Source organism: Plasmodium fragile, assembly GCF_000956335.1.
Source record: "Plasmodium fragile strain nilgiri unplaced genomic scaffold supercont1.34, whole genome shotgun sequence".
NCBI classification, from domain to species: domain Eukaryota; phylum Apicomplexa; class Aconoidasida; order Haemosporida; family Plasmodiidae; genus Plasmodium; species Plasmodium fragile.
The window spans coordinates 158,106-172,437 of NW_012192614.1; the positions used below are offsets into that span (position 1 = coordinate 158,106).

Here is a 14,332-nt window from a genome sequence, read left to right on the forward strand (position 1 = left end):
TTATGATTTCTCCTTTTTTGTGCCTTTTTAATAGGCTGCTTTTTTAAAGAGTGTCTATATAAGTACTGCTTTTAGTGGGCACTTTCAGAAGTTCTTATTTAAAGCGCAAATTTATACTTGCGTTGTTAATTATTTTTATGGGTATACTTTGAAGCACTAACATGTTTTTTTTTTTTTTTTTTTTGCGCTTTTAAATTCGCTTCTTTTTACCGGCACGTGTTGCCATTTTTTTTAAAATACCATGTACATACAATGACGAAAAGGGTAACATATCCTCTAAGGAGAAGTATGCACACGTGCTATGCGCCTATTTAGGTTTGCGCCCCTTGACCTTTTTTTAAAATTTCTTCTGTTGCGTCGAAAAATGCCAGAGTTGGCACACCCAACAGGAAATAGTTGTGCTACTCTCAAGGAAAGGCAAAGGACTGCGGGCAAGCACATGATTTGGTCAAGCTTAATACACATTCACGCATAACGTATATGTGTATATGCATATGTTCGCACGTAACACCGCACGAGTACACCATTTGAACAATTTGAACGTGGCGCATTTTAAAAAGCTTTCACTCTTTTTACGAAAAAGAGTAAACAACTTGCTCTTTATTTTGTATTCCGCTAGAATTGGTAAGAGGGTGTACATTCTTGTTTCGTTTTTTTTATTTTTCCCATTTCATATCGTATGCGAGAAAAAAAAAAAATAAAAAATAAAATTAATAACATTAAGAACGAACGATGAGTCATGAATAGAATGTACGAAATTAAACACCATTGCAAAAAGATACTAAAAAAAGGAGGTAATTAGTTTTTTCCAATTTAATACGCAAATGAGCAAAGGAAGAAAACCCCAAAAGGGACACCACAGAATGAGGCGTTATTTTGTGATTTGATATGGCCACACGAAACAATTTTCAAAGTTGATAACACAGAAAAAAGCCCTCCCCGTTTTTTATCAGTTGCACGGCGCCATTTTCCCCACCCCCACATTTTCGTGCGCAGTATTTCAAAACGAGTTATAAGAATGGGATGAAAGTATAAATATACTTGTTGCGTGAAGTTTTTTTTTTTTTTTTTTTTTTTTCCTTTTTTCTTCTCATGAAGTTTATATTCGTAGGCATGTCATAATGGAATGAAAAGGAATCCTGTGGCCCCATATGCATTACGCGTATATGTATACCCATATATGCATATTTCTTGTTTTATTTTATTTTTTTTTTTTTTGCATATCTTGATTGTAATAACGTTTTTAGCGTTTTCCCGAATGCGCATCTTTTAGCGTTTTCAGATGCGCGTTTTTCATAAGTTTTCCACGTTCACATTGCTCACCTGGTTTACACTGTGCTTACGCGATTTCGCGCCTTGCCCAGTTCTGCGACTGTTGACATCCCAGGGAGAGGCCGCCCCCTGTCAGTTTCCCTGTTGGCCTTATCGACGAATTGTGCTCTCACGCTGAAGAACCTCCGCACACGTGAATACATGCCTAAACACGTGAGATATACAGCAACGAAAGGACCCTCGAATTTGTCGAAAGAATGAATTCCAACCACCCCTTATCTGTCGCAGTGGCAGATAGTCTGTCCACGTATGACATCCAGAATGAGTCGTTTCGTCTAGGGAATGTATCCATCGAAGGAGACAAATTTATATGCGTTAAAGAAAATGTGAACGAAAACACCCAAGTGGTAGTTATAAACCTGCATAATAAGATAAGCACGCGGAAGTATATGAAAGCAGAGAGTGTTATTATTCACCCTAATGACCCCATATTAGCATTGAGAGGAACGATAAAAAATGTGAACACGATATTTTTACAAGTTTTTAACATAGAAACCAAGGAAAAAATATGTTCCTTAAATTTAAATGAGTACATGAATTATTGGAAGTGGATAAATAATGACACCATTGCCATTGTCTGTGAGAAGAATGTGTACCATTGGAACATAGATATTCACAATAGTAAGAAGCAGAAGGAAAATTACACCTTGACGAAGGTTTTCGAGAAGGCACAAGTGTTCATTGACAACAATTCTCAAATTTTATACTATGCAACAGATAAGGATATGAAATGGTGCATTCTGTGTGGAATATCTACACAGGATCAAGGAAAAAGCATCGATGGGTACATGCAACTTTATTCGTGTGATAAGAAATTGCACCAAACGATTGAAGGATTTATAGGATGCTTTGGATCATTTATATTTGATAACTGGGAGATAAAGCCGCTCTTCTGTTTTGTCGAAAAGAAAAATAATTCAACTATATCGAGAATCCACTTGATGGATATATATACGAGCAAAACGGAGGGGGGCACGATGCCATACAAAATTGTGAAGGAAATTAATCTGATAAATGAACACATTAGTGATTTCCCAATTTATATCAGCCTAAACACTTTGCAAGGGGTGATATACATGGTCACAAAATGCAGCTATGTGTACATATTTGATGAAGGGACACTAACCCCACTGGTGAAGGAAAAAATTAGCGAAGATAATATTTTCATTTGCTGTGATAGCAAAAATGGGGAAGGAATATATGCGGTAAACAAAAAAGGCAAAATTTACTACATCACCATTAACTACCCCAATTTAATAAACCATATAAAATTGTCCAATTTTGATAATAAGGATAAAATTATAAAAAATTTTTGCGTAAAATATGGATACCCAGGGTGCGACTACATAAGTGCTTACAAAAAATGCATTAACGAAATGGATTTTAAAAAGGCCTCTAAAATTATATGTCTACTGAAGAACACCAAGCCTTATGAGGACTACTCGAGCTCAGTTGCCGAAGCTGTTTTGATTATGACTAGAAAAAATGCAGACATTAGAATTATCCCCCCCTTGCGAACACAGCAAGTGCTGAACAGCTTCAAATCCAAGAAGAACGCATCAGGACAGCTATCCCCGCTTCTTCTATACTTTTCAGTGCTCCTCGAGTATGATAAGTTGAATACATACGAATCGATCGAGTTGGTGAAACCAGTCGTTTTGCAAAAGAAGAAGGAATACCTGGAAAAATGGATTAAGGATGATAAGTTAACCTGCTCGGAAGAATTGGGAGACTTAGTCAAAGTGCTAGATTTGCGATTAGCGTTGAATATTTACCTGAGGTGTGGGGCGCACAATAAAATAATTTCCACCTACTGCCTTCTTAATATGTTTAATAATGTCCTCAGCTATTTGAACAACTTTAAACAAATCTCCTTCGATTTTGTCAGCATATTCATTGTCATTGTGAATTACGAATCTCAGTACAGTAACGAGAAAGACGCGAGTTCTACCATAACAGATATAAGTAGCTCCTCGAAAAACGAAGCTATGGATTTTTTCAACGATAGCAGTAATAGTACAAGTGATAGCAGGCAGGGAAAAGGTAGTAACAACGAAGTGGCAGTACAGTACGTAAAATTTCTGTGTGAAAATAACATCCCATTTGATATCAATAATATTATTGACTATCTGCTGAGTAAGAAAAAGTTACAAGAAGCCACCTCGATACTGCTGGACTTTTTGAAGGACAATAAACCGGAGCATAAAAATTTACAAACCAAGTTGTTTGAATTTAACTTGTACAACAATGTGCAAGTAGCAGAAACTCTATTCCAAATGGATATTTTTACCTACTATGATAAGAACAGAATAGCTTATTTGTGTGAAGAGAAGGGATTATTTCAGAGGGCCCTAGAAAACTACACCAATTTGAACGACATAAAAAGGGTCATCACAAAATCATCGTGCTTTCAGAAGAATACAAATATCAATAACATGGACGGGTCTATCCCCAACAGAGGGATTTCCATCGATTGGATTAAAAAGTACTTTTCTACGTTAAGTGACTCTGTGTGTCAAGATATACTATTCGATTTCATGAAAGGGAACAAAATAAATATGGAGGTCGTCATTTCGATCTGCGTCCAGTACTATAATAAAATAGGTATCAAGAAAATTATCAACAAATTTGAGGAGAATAAAAACTACGAAGGAATTTTCTACTTTGTTAGTTCGATCCTGACCCATTTGCCTAACTTAACCAACAAAACGACAGATCCCTTATCCTATGGAAACATGAACGATGACACGTCATCCATTCTACTCGCATCTGACATCGGATCGCACTACGGCAACGCGGAAAATTCCTCAAACCTGAAAATTGAAGATGTTCATTTTATCATGTTTAAATATATTGAGGCGTGTGTCAAGATAAACAACATACAAGAGTTAGACAGAATTTGTAAAGACAAAAATGCAATGTACAATCCAGAACAAATTAAAAATTTCTTAAAGGATTGCAAATTGTCCGACCCCCGTCCACTCATATACGTGTGTGACATACATAACTATATAGAGGAGCTCGCGGAATATTTGTATAAAAATAGCTTGTTGAAATATATCGAAGTGTACGTAATTAAGGTTAATCCAAATAATGCTCACAAGGTGATCGGTGTACTCTTGGACCTGGATGCCTCGGAAGACTTCCTCCTCAATCTGTTGAACAATATAAAAAATATTTCCAATATAGGAAACCTAATCGAAATAGCAGAAAAGAGGAATAGGCTAAAATTGTTGTTACCCTGGCTGGAAAGCAGATCCAATGAAGGATATGAAAATATTGAACTACATAATGCTTTGGCCAAAATATACATTGACTTGAATAAAGATCCAGAGAATTTCTTAAAGAATAACAATTTTTATGATAAAAAATTGATAGGAAAATATTGCGAAGATCTGGACCCCCATTTAGCCTATACCGTGTACGAGAAATCGAACGGAGAGTGCGACGAGGAGTTAATCCATATAACCAGCAAAAATGGCTTATTCAAACTGCAAGCCAAATATTTAGTATCCAGACAGTCCATGGAATTGTGGATAAAGGTTTTAGACGAATCTAACAAGTACAGAAAAAACGTAATCGATCAGGTCATCGGATCAACGTTGATTGAATCTAATAACGCAGAAGAAATTACCGTCACGGTTAAAGCCTTTATTGAGAAAAAGCTAAGCAGTGAATTAATTGAGTTGCTAGAAAAAATCGTGTTGCATAATAGCGAATTTAGTGATAATAAGAATTTACAAAACTTGCTAATCTTGACTGCCATCAAATCGGATTCGAAAAAAGTGATGGAGTATATCAACCGACTTGACAATTTTTCTGGTCTACAAATAGCATCGGTTGCGTATCAGTATAAGCTGAGGGAGGAAGCCTTTGTAATTTATAAAAAGTTCAATTGCTACACTTTAGCCATGTCCGTGTTGTTAGATAAAATCCTGCAAGTGAGTAATAAAATCGCTTATCCAAATGAATTTTCTCGAGCGGGTTCATCTGTCTACAACGAGAGTGACGATTATGTGAAGCAGTTGGGAGAGGGAGGAGGCTATGGATATCAGGAGCGGTCGGACAATTTCTTCGGAGGCAGTAACGAGGCGACTGGCTCGCTCGGTGAATCTGAATCGCAGGACGCAGAGCAGCCTGTCCCAGATGCGAAAAGCTACGAAGATGACCTAAACAGAGCTATAGAGTACGCACAAAAGTGCAACAACAATGATGTGTGGTTCATTCTAGGAAAGGCGCAACTAAAAATAAACAAAATCATTGACGCCATAGATAGTTTCGTAAAATCGAACAACCCAGAAGCGTACAAAGAAGTTATAACAAAATGCAAGGAGAATAATTTTTACGAGCATTTAATAACATATCTGAACACCCTGAGGGATCAAAATTTGCTAAAGGATGTGTTGGTGGATTCGGAGCTACTCTATGCCTACGCGAAATTGAAAAAAACAACAGAAATGACTAAATTTATTGGTTCTACGAATTCCGCGAACTTGCAGCTAATAGGAGATAGACTGTTTAAAGAACAAGAATATGAAGTGGCCAAAATATTGTACGGCGGCATACCCAACAATCAGAAACTAACCTTTTGTTATTTGAAGCTGAAGGAATACTCGCTAGCTATAGAAGCAGCCAAAAAGGCGAAGAGTCTCAAAACGTGGAAAGAAGTAAACTTCATTTGTGTTAAGTACAAGCAGCTGAAGCATGCACACACAGCAGGACTTCAATTAATCATGCATGCGGACCACCTGGACGAAATTATTAAAATTTATGAAAAGAAAAAATACATAAATGAGTTAATGAGTCTACTGGAGAACGGATTAAACAATGAAAGAGCACACGTGGGAATTTACACCGAGTTAGGAATCCTGTACGCCAAGTACAAACCGGAGAAGTTAATGGAGTTCATAAGAAACTACGCAAATAAAATGAACACAAGGAAATTAATTGATGTTTGCCAAAATGAATACTTATTGAAAGAAGCTGTTTATTTGTACATATCGTACGATGAGTACAACCTAGCGGTGGACACCATTATAAAACACTCCCCCACTGCCTACACACCAGACACCTTCATGCAGGTGATTCACAAAGTCACCAATAGTGATATCATACACAAAGTAATTGATTTTTATATAGAAGAGCACCCATTAAATTTGTATAATTTGTTAAAAATTTTGGAAAACAAAATTGATAACAATCGATTAGTACAAACGTTGAAGAAGTCCAACAATTTACCTCTCATACAAAAATATCTGGAAGATATACAAGGGCAAAATATAACTGCTGTAAATGAAACCCTAAATGAAATTTATTTACAAAATGATGATTACATAAGTTTGAGGAACTCAATTGATGAATATGACAATTTTAACCAAACAAATTTAATCAACAAATTGGAGAATCACAAACTTTCAGAAATGAGAAGAATCGCAGCTCTGCTTTATAAAAAAAATAAAAAATATAAAGAAGCTATTAATCTTTCTAAGAAAGAGGAACAGTATAAAGATGCTATCGAAATTGCAAGAGTTTCCAAAAATAATTCCTACGTGGAAGATTTAATAAATTTTTTCATCGAAATTAAAAATAAAGAAGCCTTGTGTGCGTGCCTGATCGTTTGTTATGATATACTCAAACCAGACTACATATTAGAAATTGTTTGGACCAGCGGATATAAGGACCAAGCCATGTTATACTTCATTCAAGTTATTAGCGATTACACCAATCAGATCGACACCATGAAGAAGCAAATCGAAGACATGCAGAAGGAGAAGAAGATGAATAAATCTGCACCCAACGATTTTGCGGCCAACTCCATGTCTGGGCAATTCAACTACTCGCTCAACAACCACTTGTCCATCATGCCTCCTCAGAGTAGCTACATGTCCAGCAGTTCGCAGTACGACAAGTATGACATGTTTAACAACAATTCGCACTTTTGAGGGCAGGCCTTCCCCCGGCCAGTCGTGCGCCTCTTTCCCACCACTACCGTGTGCATCCCAAACGTTACGTAGCCCAGATAGAGATAAACACAGAAAACGGTTAAGGTGCATGGAAAAAGGTGGCCACGCTAAAATGGACAAAAAAAAGGGGGACAACTTGCATATGTTTACATGTCAGCATATGTGTACATTCTTATGATTACATATCCTAGTCGGAATAAATGTATAACACCACGTGTTAAGCACCCCGCTTCGGTGTGCGCTCACCTTTTTTTTTTTTTTTCTTTTTTCACGTCACTTCCTTTTTTATATTGTTAAACTTGTCGAAGGGACCACTTTTTTGTTATAAGCTAACTTCAAATAGCATAACTTACTAAACCAAAACAAAACAAACCGTGTGAGGCACATTTTTTTTTTTTTTTGCCCACCCCGCGTTATAGTTATCCTCAAAAAGGTCAGCTTTTGTGGGCTATACCTTACTTGGCTATTTCCCAAAAGTGACGAAAGGGTAATCATTTTTGCAAAAACAGTGGTGGTTATTAAAATTTTATTCAAAAGAGTTGACATAAATAACAAATTCAAATTTTGACATGGAATAAGCGGTAAGTGAAAGCCACACATAAAATATGACATGTGCGGGAGGTGTAGACAAAATTGGGAAGACGGGTACGACTGTTTCAGTTATAGGTTTGAGTATGCCAGCGTGGCCGTGACCCAGATGGAACAGCGTTTTGCCCGCACAAAAACATAAAAAAAGTACATACATTATTGCGAATGGCTGTGCTCTCGCACAAACGCCTAGGCTACATACTAAAAGGTGGGTGTATATGCCTCCTTGCATACTTACTCACATGTTCACACACGAGCATATACATATATATTTATATATAAATATACGTATGCGCGTATGTACACACATAAGGAACTGCAAAGTTGTTCAATTGAATTTAATCAAAAACAAGCTCGCAGCAAAATACGAACGTGGAAGGGGTGGCTTAAATCATTTTGTCTTGCTTTCTAATCAACTTGACGCACGCGGGGTCTACTTCACTAAATGCGTATCCAAGAGATTTGCATTTTTCGATTTTCTACGCGGGGAGAAAAGAAAGGAAAAAATGGGGAAAAACATGAAACAAAAAAGAAGAGATATGTACTGATGCACAGGCTCTTTAAAATGCAGCATGACTGTCTTCACCGAGCGCGGTAAGGTGAAAACAGTGCACCCGCCAAAACGCTGCAACGACGTAACCACGTTAAACGCAATTGTTGTTCCAAGGGAGGAGAAAATGCCTATAAATGACGAGGCCTGTTTTCTCCGGCCTTTACGGCTTCTCATTAAGTGCGTACAATTTCTTCCTCCTTCTGACAGGTGTCAGAACTTAGCGGATTTACAGCTGCCTTTTCCCCTTTCGGTTTGTCTTCCTGCGGTGCATACGGGACAAAAGGTATAAATAAACGTTTGGGTGCCAGGTTCAGGTGAGGGGTGTAAGTCGTCTTTTCATCTCTCCCTGTTGACTCGCTCCTTTCACGTTCTCTATTAACGCCCTCCTCTCGCGCACTACCTGGTCCAGCAAGAAGTGGTACACCTCAGGGTTGAAGTTCCTCTTGAACACCTTATAGATGAAGTCCCTGGACAGGGTGGTAAATAAGCCTAACAAAACAACTAGCCAAAATCGTAACGATTTTGCTAATATTACAGCTGTACCTAAGAAGTTATTACTGCCAAAGCACATGAAGGAGCAGGCCGCCACAAGGATGACGAAGGACAAAATGCTCATAAACACAGCGGTAAGCGGGAGAACATTCAAGTAGTATGTCTCCAGAAGCACTTTTAAATTGACAACTAAAACGGTCAGAAAATATGTGACAGTTCCAACTGTCCACATATCGTAAGGTGTCCCATCAGAACTCGGAATATTATAATAGGATAAAAAGTATAGAGGTAATAAGAAAACAACTAGGCCATGAAAAAGGCTGTTAATAACCCAAGATACAAATGTACTAATGTTAAAATAGTAATGATATATTCCTAATTTGTACAAGCTCGGAGTTACCAATGCTGTATTTAAGCTCACATCTTTGTCTAATATGGCATGTGCTATGACCGGAACACACGTAAACAAAATGTTATGAAGGTGGAGTAAAATTTCGTAGTATATTTTCTGCCCAGAATATAAAGAAAGCGATCCGAAGATGAACAAAGGGAAAATTAAAACAATATTTTTGTAAAACATGTATACCACCAATTTGCTTATTCTGGCGTAGGATAATCTACCATGTACTAGTAACAAATTCTTTAAGAACCTAAACTGACTGATACCATAATCTGAGGAGTTAAATGCCTGTACCCCTTCTTGCCCTCTAATTCCAACTCCAATGTTAGCTGTGTTGATCATATTTCTATCATTAGCTCCATCGCCTATGGCTAAAGTAATTTTTTTCAACAATCGATTGGCTGACGAAACAATTGCTCCTTTTTGGTATGGACTCACTCGGCCACATATCACAGAAGAGCATTTATCCGCAAGATAAAAAAATTTCCTTTCAAATTTTTTGCTCAACAAAATGTCTAGCAATCCCCCATCTACGACTAACACGTGGTTAAATGAGCTAATTAACATTTTGTAATCATCTGGACTTAATGATAAATTACTTTCTTCCTTGACAGTAAAACAACTCCTGAAAAAACCTGGTTTTTTATCATTAACTTTGGCATTAAAATCGTAGTGAGGCAAATTTAACGTTTTCTCAATATTGAAAATGTCCTGATTAATTTTATTCATCAGTGCTTCTTCACATGATATTAAGTCTGCAGTGTAGATAAACTGCTCCGAATAATTATCGATCAAATTTGCAGCAATGCCAATGTTCATTGCTGTTTCTATTTTATCGCCAGTCAGCATCCATATGTGAATACCTGCCAGTCTTAGATCTTCTATTGTGGAACTGACCCCTTCTTGTAATTTATCCTCTATCCCAGTTACTCCTTGCAAGGTTAATTTATTTTCAATAGATTCTGCCACGTTTTCTAAATTTTCTTCTCTGTCTTTTATACTTACAGTGGCTTCTTTATATAGTTTATACCATTGTGCGAATTCCGCTTCTGTTAATTCCCTTTGTGCGATACACAATGTTCTTAACCCTTCGTCTGCGTACGTTTCCATATGTTCAATCGTGATTTCATCTATCTCTGTCTTTTTTGCTAATTTGTTTAAAATCACACTTCCAGCTCCTTTGCAAAAAAGCATAATTTTGGACTCCTTGCAGTTTTTACAAGTTATTATGCCTTCTTCTTTATTCTGTGTATTTCCCTTTTGGGGGTTGTTACCTCCACTTACGAAGTGTTCATCCAGAGGATCTTTCTTACATCGAGAGGATTTGATCATTTCGTTTTTGGCAAGAGTCGAGTGTTCCCCCTTCGCACTTCCTACATGTTTCTGATCCTGTTGGTTCTTTCCACTTCCCCCATCATTAGTGCCTCTGACGGTACCCGTTCCGTCTTTGCCCTTACGTCCCTCATCACCAGCAGCGGCACCGCCACCTGTGTATGTAGCTCTGACGGGTATCCTACAAATAACGCTACTCATTTTTCTCTTGCTTGTAAATTCAACAATTGCCAACGTTTCAATTTCGTAAACCGTACCAAATATGCTAATTCCGTACTTACCATCCCTTCTGTACAAGAAGGTGATTCCAAAATGCTTTGCAGCATATACTAGGGCTTCCTCATCTGGGCTACTGGACGAATAGGTCGTCATGGGGTTCTTTCCATAATCACAAATGACTGAATGATTAATAGCCAAATGTAGGAAGAAGCCTATCACAGCGGCATGGTTAAAATGCGTCACATCGTGCAGATGATTTACCAAATCCTCATCTACTATATTTACATTTGGCGTTTTCTCCGTGGACTTAACGACGGGTTCTTCTGGAATGGCCATATTCTTTTTTTTTAAAATGTGTTTCTTAATTTCAGTTAGACCATTTCCATAAGAAATCCCATTAATGGCACATTTTCTGAACTCCATGACGTTGCATGTTAACGTTCCGGTTTTGTCCGAGAAAATGTATTCGATTTGTCCCAGTTCTTCTATCAAGCTGGACGTTCTAGGTACGGCGTTGAAATATATGTAGTTCTTTTCCTTTGCCTCCTTAAAGGTGATAACTCTAGTATGCGTTTTTTTCCGTTCATTTGAATTAGCATTCCCATTGGAGTTACTATTTCCGTTGTTGGTTCCCGTGCTGGTGTTCTTACCGCCAGTGTTAATCTCCCCATTTGTTGCCTCCTTCCTTTCAGTGCTTTGTTCTGGCGCCAAATTTATTTTCCACTTGTCGGTCTGATTGTTGTGCGCATGAACTTTCTCACCGGTTTCTTTTATGTCCAACTCCACTGAATTTTCATCTCGCAAACTTGCAGATTCCTTATGCATTCCGAAGGTGGGAATATCCGCCACCACTTTATGTATCATATTCTTGTCACATGAAATGAAATATGCCTGAACAACTTTTACAAAACTCATGGTGACAATCAAACTGATGGGAATAAAATTTGCTGTGATGACAACCCAGGAGAAAAAGGAAATAATTCCGACGATAAAAGGCTTTTTGGATTCTTGTAAGTTAAAAGGCAAGTACTTATATTTACTTTTCTTGGACATGCTTACAATCACTGCATTGTAGTAAGCGGATATGAAACATATAATCATTTGAATGAGCCAAATGATAATCGTCAGCCTATTGGTTAATATTTCTAATTTACTCGTTTTGATAATCGGTTTGGTAGAATTCATTTGTATTTTGGTTTCCTTTCCAATATATATAACTATACCAATAACCCAGTCGGTATTTTTTAACTTGCAACCTCTTAGAACGAAGTGTTTTTCGTCAAATGGGATTCTAACATATTTGTCTGCACTGTTGTCATTTAGCTCACCTATCCAATCCTCCTGTGTATTTCCAATGCTGCTACTATTTCTACTAAAATCTGCACTTGACACTTTTCTTCGCCTGTTTTCTATCAACTCTGTGGTTTCTTTTAATATTTCCGACAAATCGTCATTAGATTTTAGATCCGTTTTTTCATCCTTCTCAAAATAGATTGTACCATACATGGTCGTCAAATCTTTATTGGGTTTTTCACTAATTATAAATCCCTTCAATTTTTTTACCTTATCAATTGCTTTACTTCTATCCGACGTAAGAATGTTGAACACAAATCCGTTTGCTTCTTTAACTTTTAAGTTCGTTTCTCCATCCAAGCTGGATGTTTCCACAAATGCAATTCCATTTTGGTCACTTGTACTTAGGACTAAAATATCAGCACAGAAAAATTCAGACCTTCTACAAAGAATTATATCCCCTGCATTTACATCCTTCCATCTTTTTTTAATAGTCCCATAGATGTGTCCTAAACTACCTTCAAAACTGCTAATAAAAGTATCCACGTCCGTAATTTCATCGACGTATATTCCATCATCAGAGGAGTTATCTACATTACATACTTTTTTGTTCCAAATTAAAAAACTTCTTATCTTTTTAAATATAGTTTTACAAAAGGATTTGCTGTGCGTGTCCTCATTGGTCTGATCATCGGCCACAACGAAGCACATTCGGTTGTTTTCAATTTTGTCCGTCTTGTGTCTGTTCCAATCTTCATACGCATCTTTGATAGCATTGGCCACTAGCACAATGGTCAGCGGAAACAAAATGGTCGGTAGCCTATTCGTTGCGGTGAACTGCGGCACTAACTGCAGAATACCGATGATCAAAAAGTAAACGTTGGATATCTTGTGAAACTGCTCATATGCGTTGAAAAAAATAAAGTTCCAGATGGTGTACTTGGACGTGATCACAGAGTTGTTGTGTCCTCTTTTGTTCTGGCCGTTTATGTTTATTCGAATGTCGTTGACGTCACTGCGAGGAGGTGAAAAATAAGGTGCAAACGTGAGGTACAAAAATGAGGTACAAATGAGGTTGTGTTCAAATGTGGCATATCCCCCCCAACTCCGCTGAGGGTTTATCTGCGCGTTAGACCACAACACACGCACAGTACACCTCTATGCGGACACACTCAAGAACTCTCACTATAAAAAATGTTCATTTGACATGTGGCCCTCAAAAGCAGTTCTACATTAGTACGCAGATATTTGCCTTTTTTTGTGTGCGTCCAGGCGGGGGGGAGCATACATCATCCTTAGATATAAGAATGTATTCAGATTATATGTGTCCATGTACCGCACAGGTAAATACGCTATGTATGCATCTTACTTGTTATTTCCTTTTAATAAATTCAGGGTTTTCTGATACAGCAAGGACATTATTGCTTCCTCGTTTCTTCTTCTCTTCAGGGTTTAGTTAATCAAGTTTTGGCATATATTATATACAAAAGTGAAATTGACAAGGCATTTTTGACTTTTTCTTTCTTTTACTTAATTTATTTAAAAAGTACAGAATTGGGCGTGGTCATAAAAATAAAAAAAAAAAAAAAAAAAAGATTTCCTAAATTAGGTGAAAAATATGATTTATGGCCTAATTAGTATAAAATGATCTCAACTGGGAAGAGTTAGTAAATAATAAAAATTAACAAAACTGCAGAAATGGAAAGAAAAAATGCTTAAGATGAAAATGTGTTTGCTTTGTGCATACATATTTGCTGCAGGCGTGAGGTTATCACATCCTGTACACTCATGTTCCCTGTTTATGTATACTACGTATGGGTAAAAACAAAAGTATAAAAAAAATATATATATATCATTCTGCGTTTAAGCGTATGCACATTTCGCGCGTGTAATTTATGTGTGCTCACAAAGCGAGTGCATGCGAAATTCCAACAAGTGTATGGACTAAGGCGATTTCGCAATGTATGCAATTGGCAAAAAAAGGAAACGATGGAGGCGGCAAATGGAACAAAAAAAGAAGGTAAAAAAATGAAAAAAGAAGAATATGAAAAAGCAAAAATGAAAAAAGAAAAAAATGAAAAAGCACAAATGAAAAAAGAAAAAAATGAAAAATTAAAAGGGAAAAGTAAAAACAAAAAAAAAAAAAAAAAAAATGAAAAA

At 37.0% G+C, this 14,332-nt stretch overlaps 2 protein-coding genes across 2 annotated transcripts; one reads left to right on the forward strand and one right to left on the reverse strand.

Annotated features, from left to right (window-relative positions):
• Positions 1–1,529: 1,529 nt before the first annotated feature.
• AK88_03143 (uncharacterized protein) lies at positions 1,530–7,274 on the forward strand (the record flags this gene model as incomplete). Its single annotated transcript, XM_012480765.1, has 1 exon — positions 1,530–7,274. One exon carries the CDS (start codon positions 1,530–1,532, stop codon positions 7,272–7,274), a length of 5,745 nt encoding a protein of 1,914 aa, XP_012336188.1.
• Positions 7,275–8,269: 995 nt separating this feature from the next.
• Positions 8,270–13,591, reverse strand: AK88_03144 (uncharacterized protein; the record flags this gene model as incomplete). Its single annotated transcript, XM_012480766.1, has 4 exons — positions 8,270–8,362; positions 8,622–8,696; positions 8,837–13,187; positions 13,542–13,591. 4 exons carry the CDS (start codon positions 13,589–13,591, stop codon positions 8,270–8,272), a joined length of 4,569 nt encoding a protein of 1,522 aa, XP_012336189.1.
• Positions 13,592–14,332: the final 741 nt, after the last annotated feature.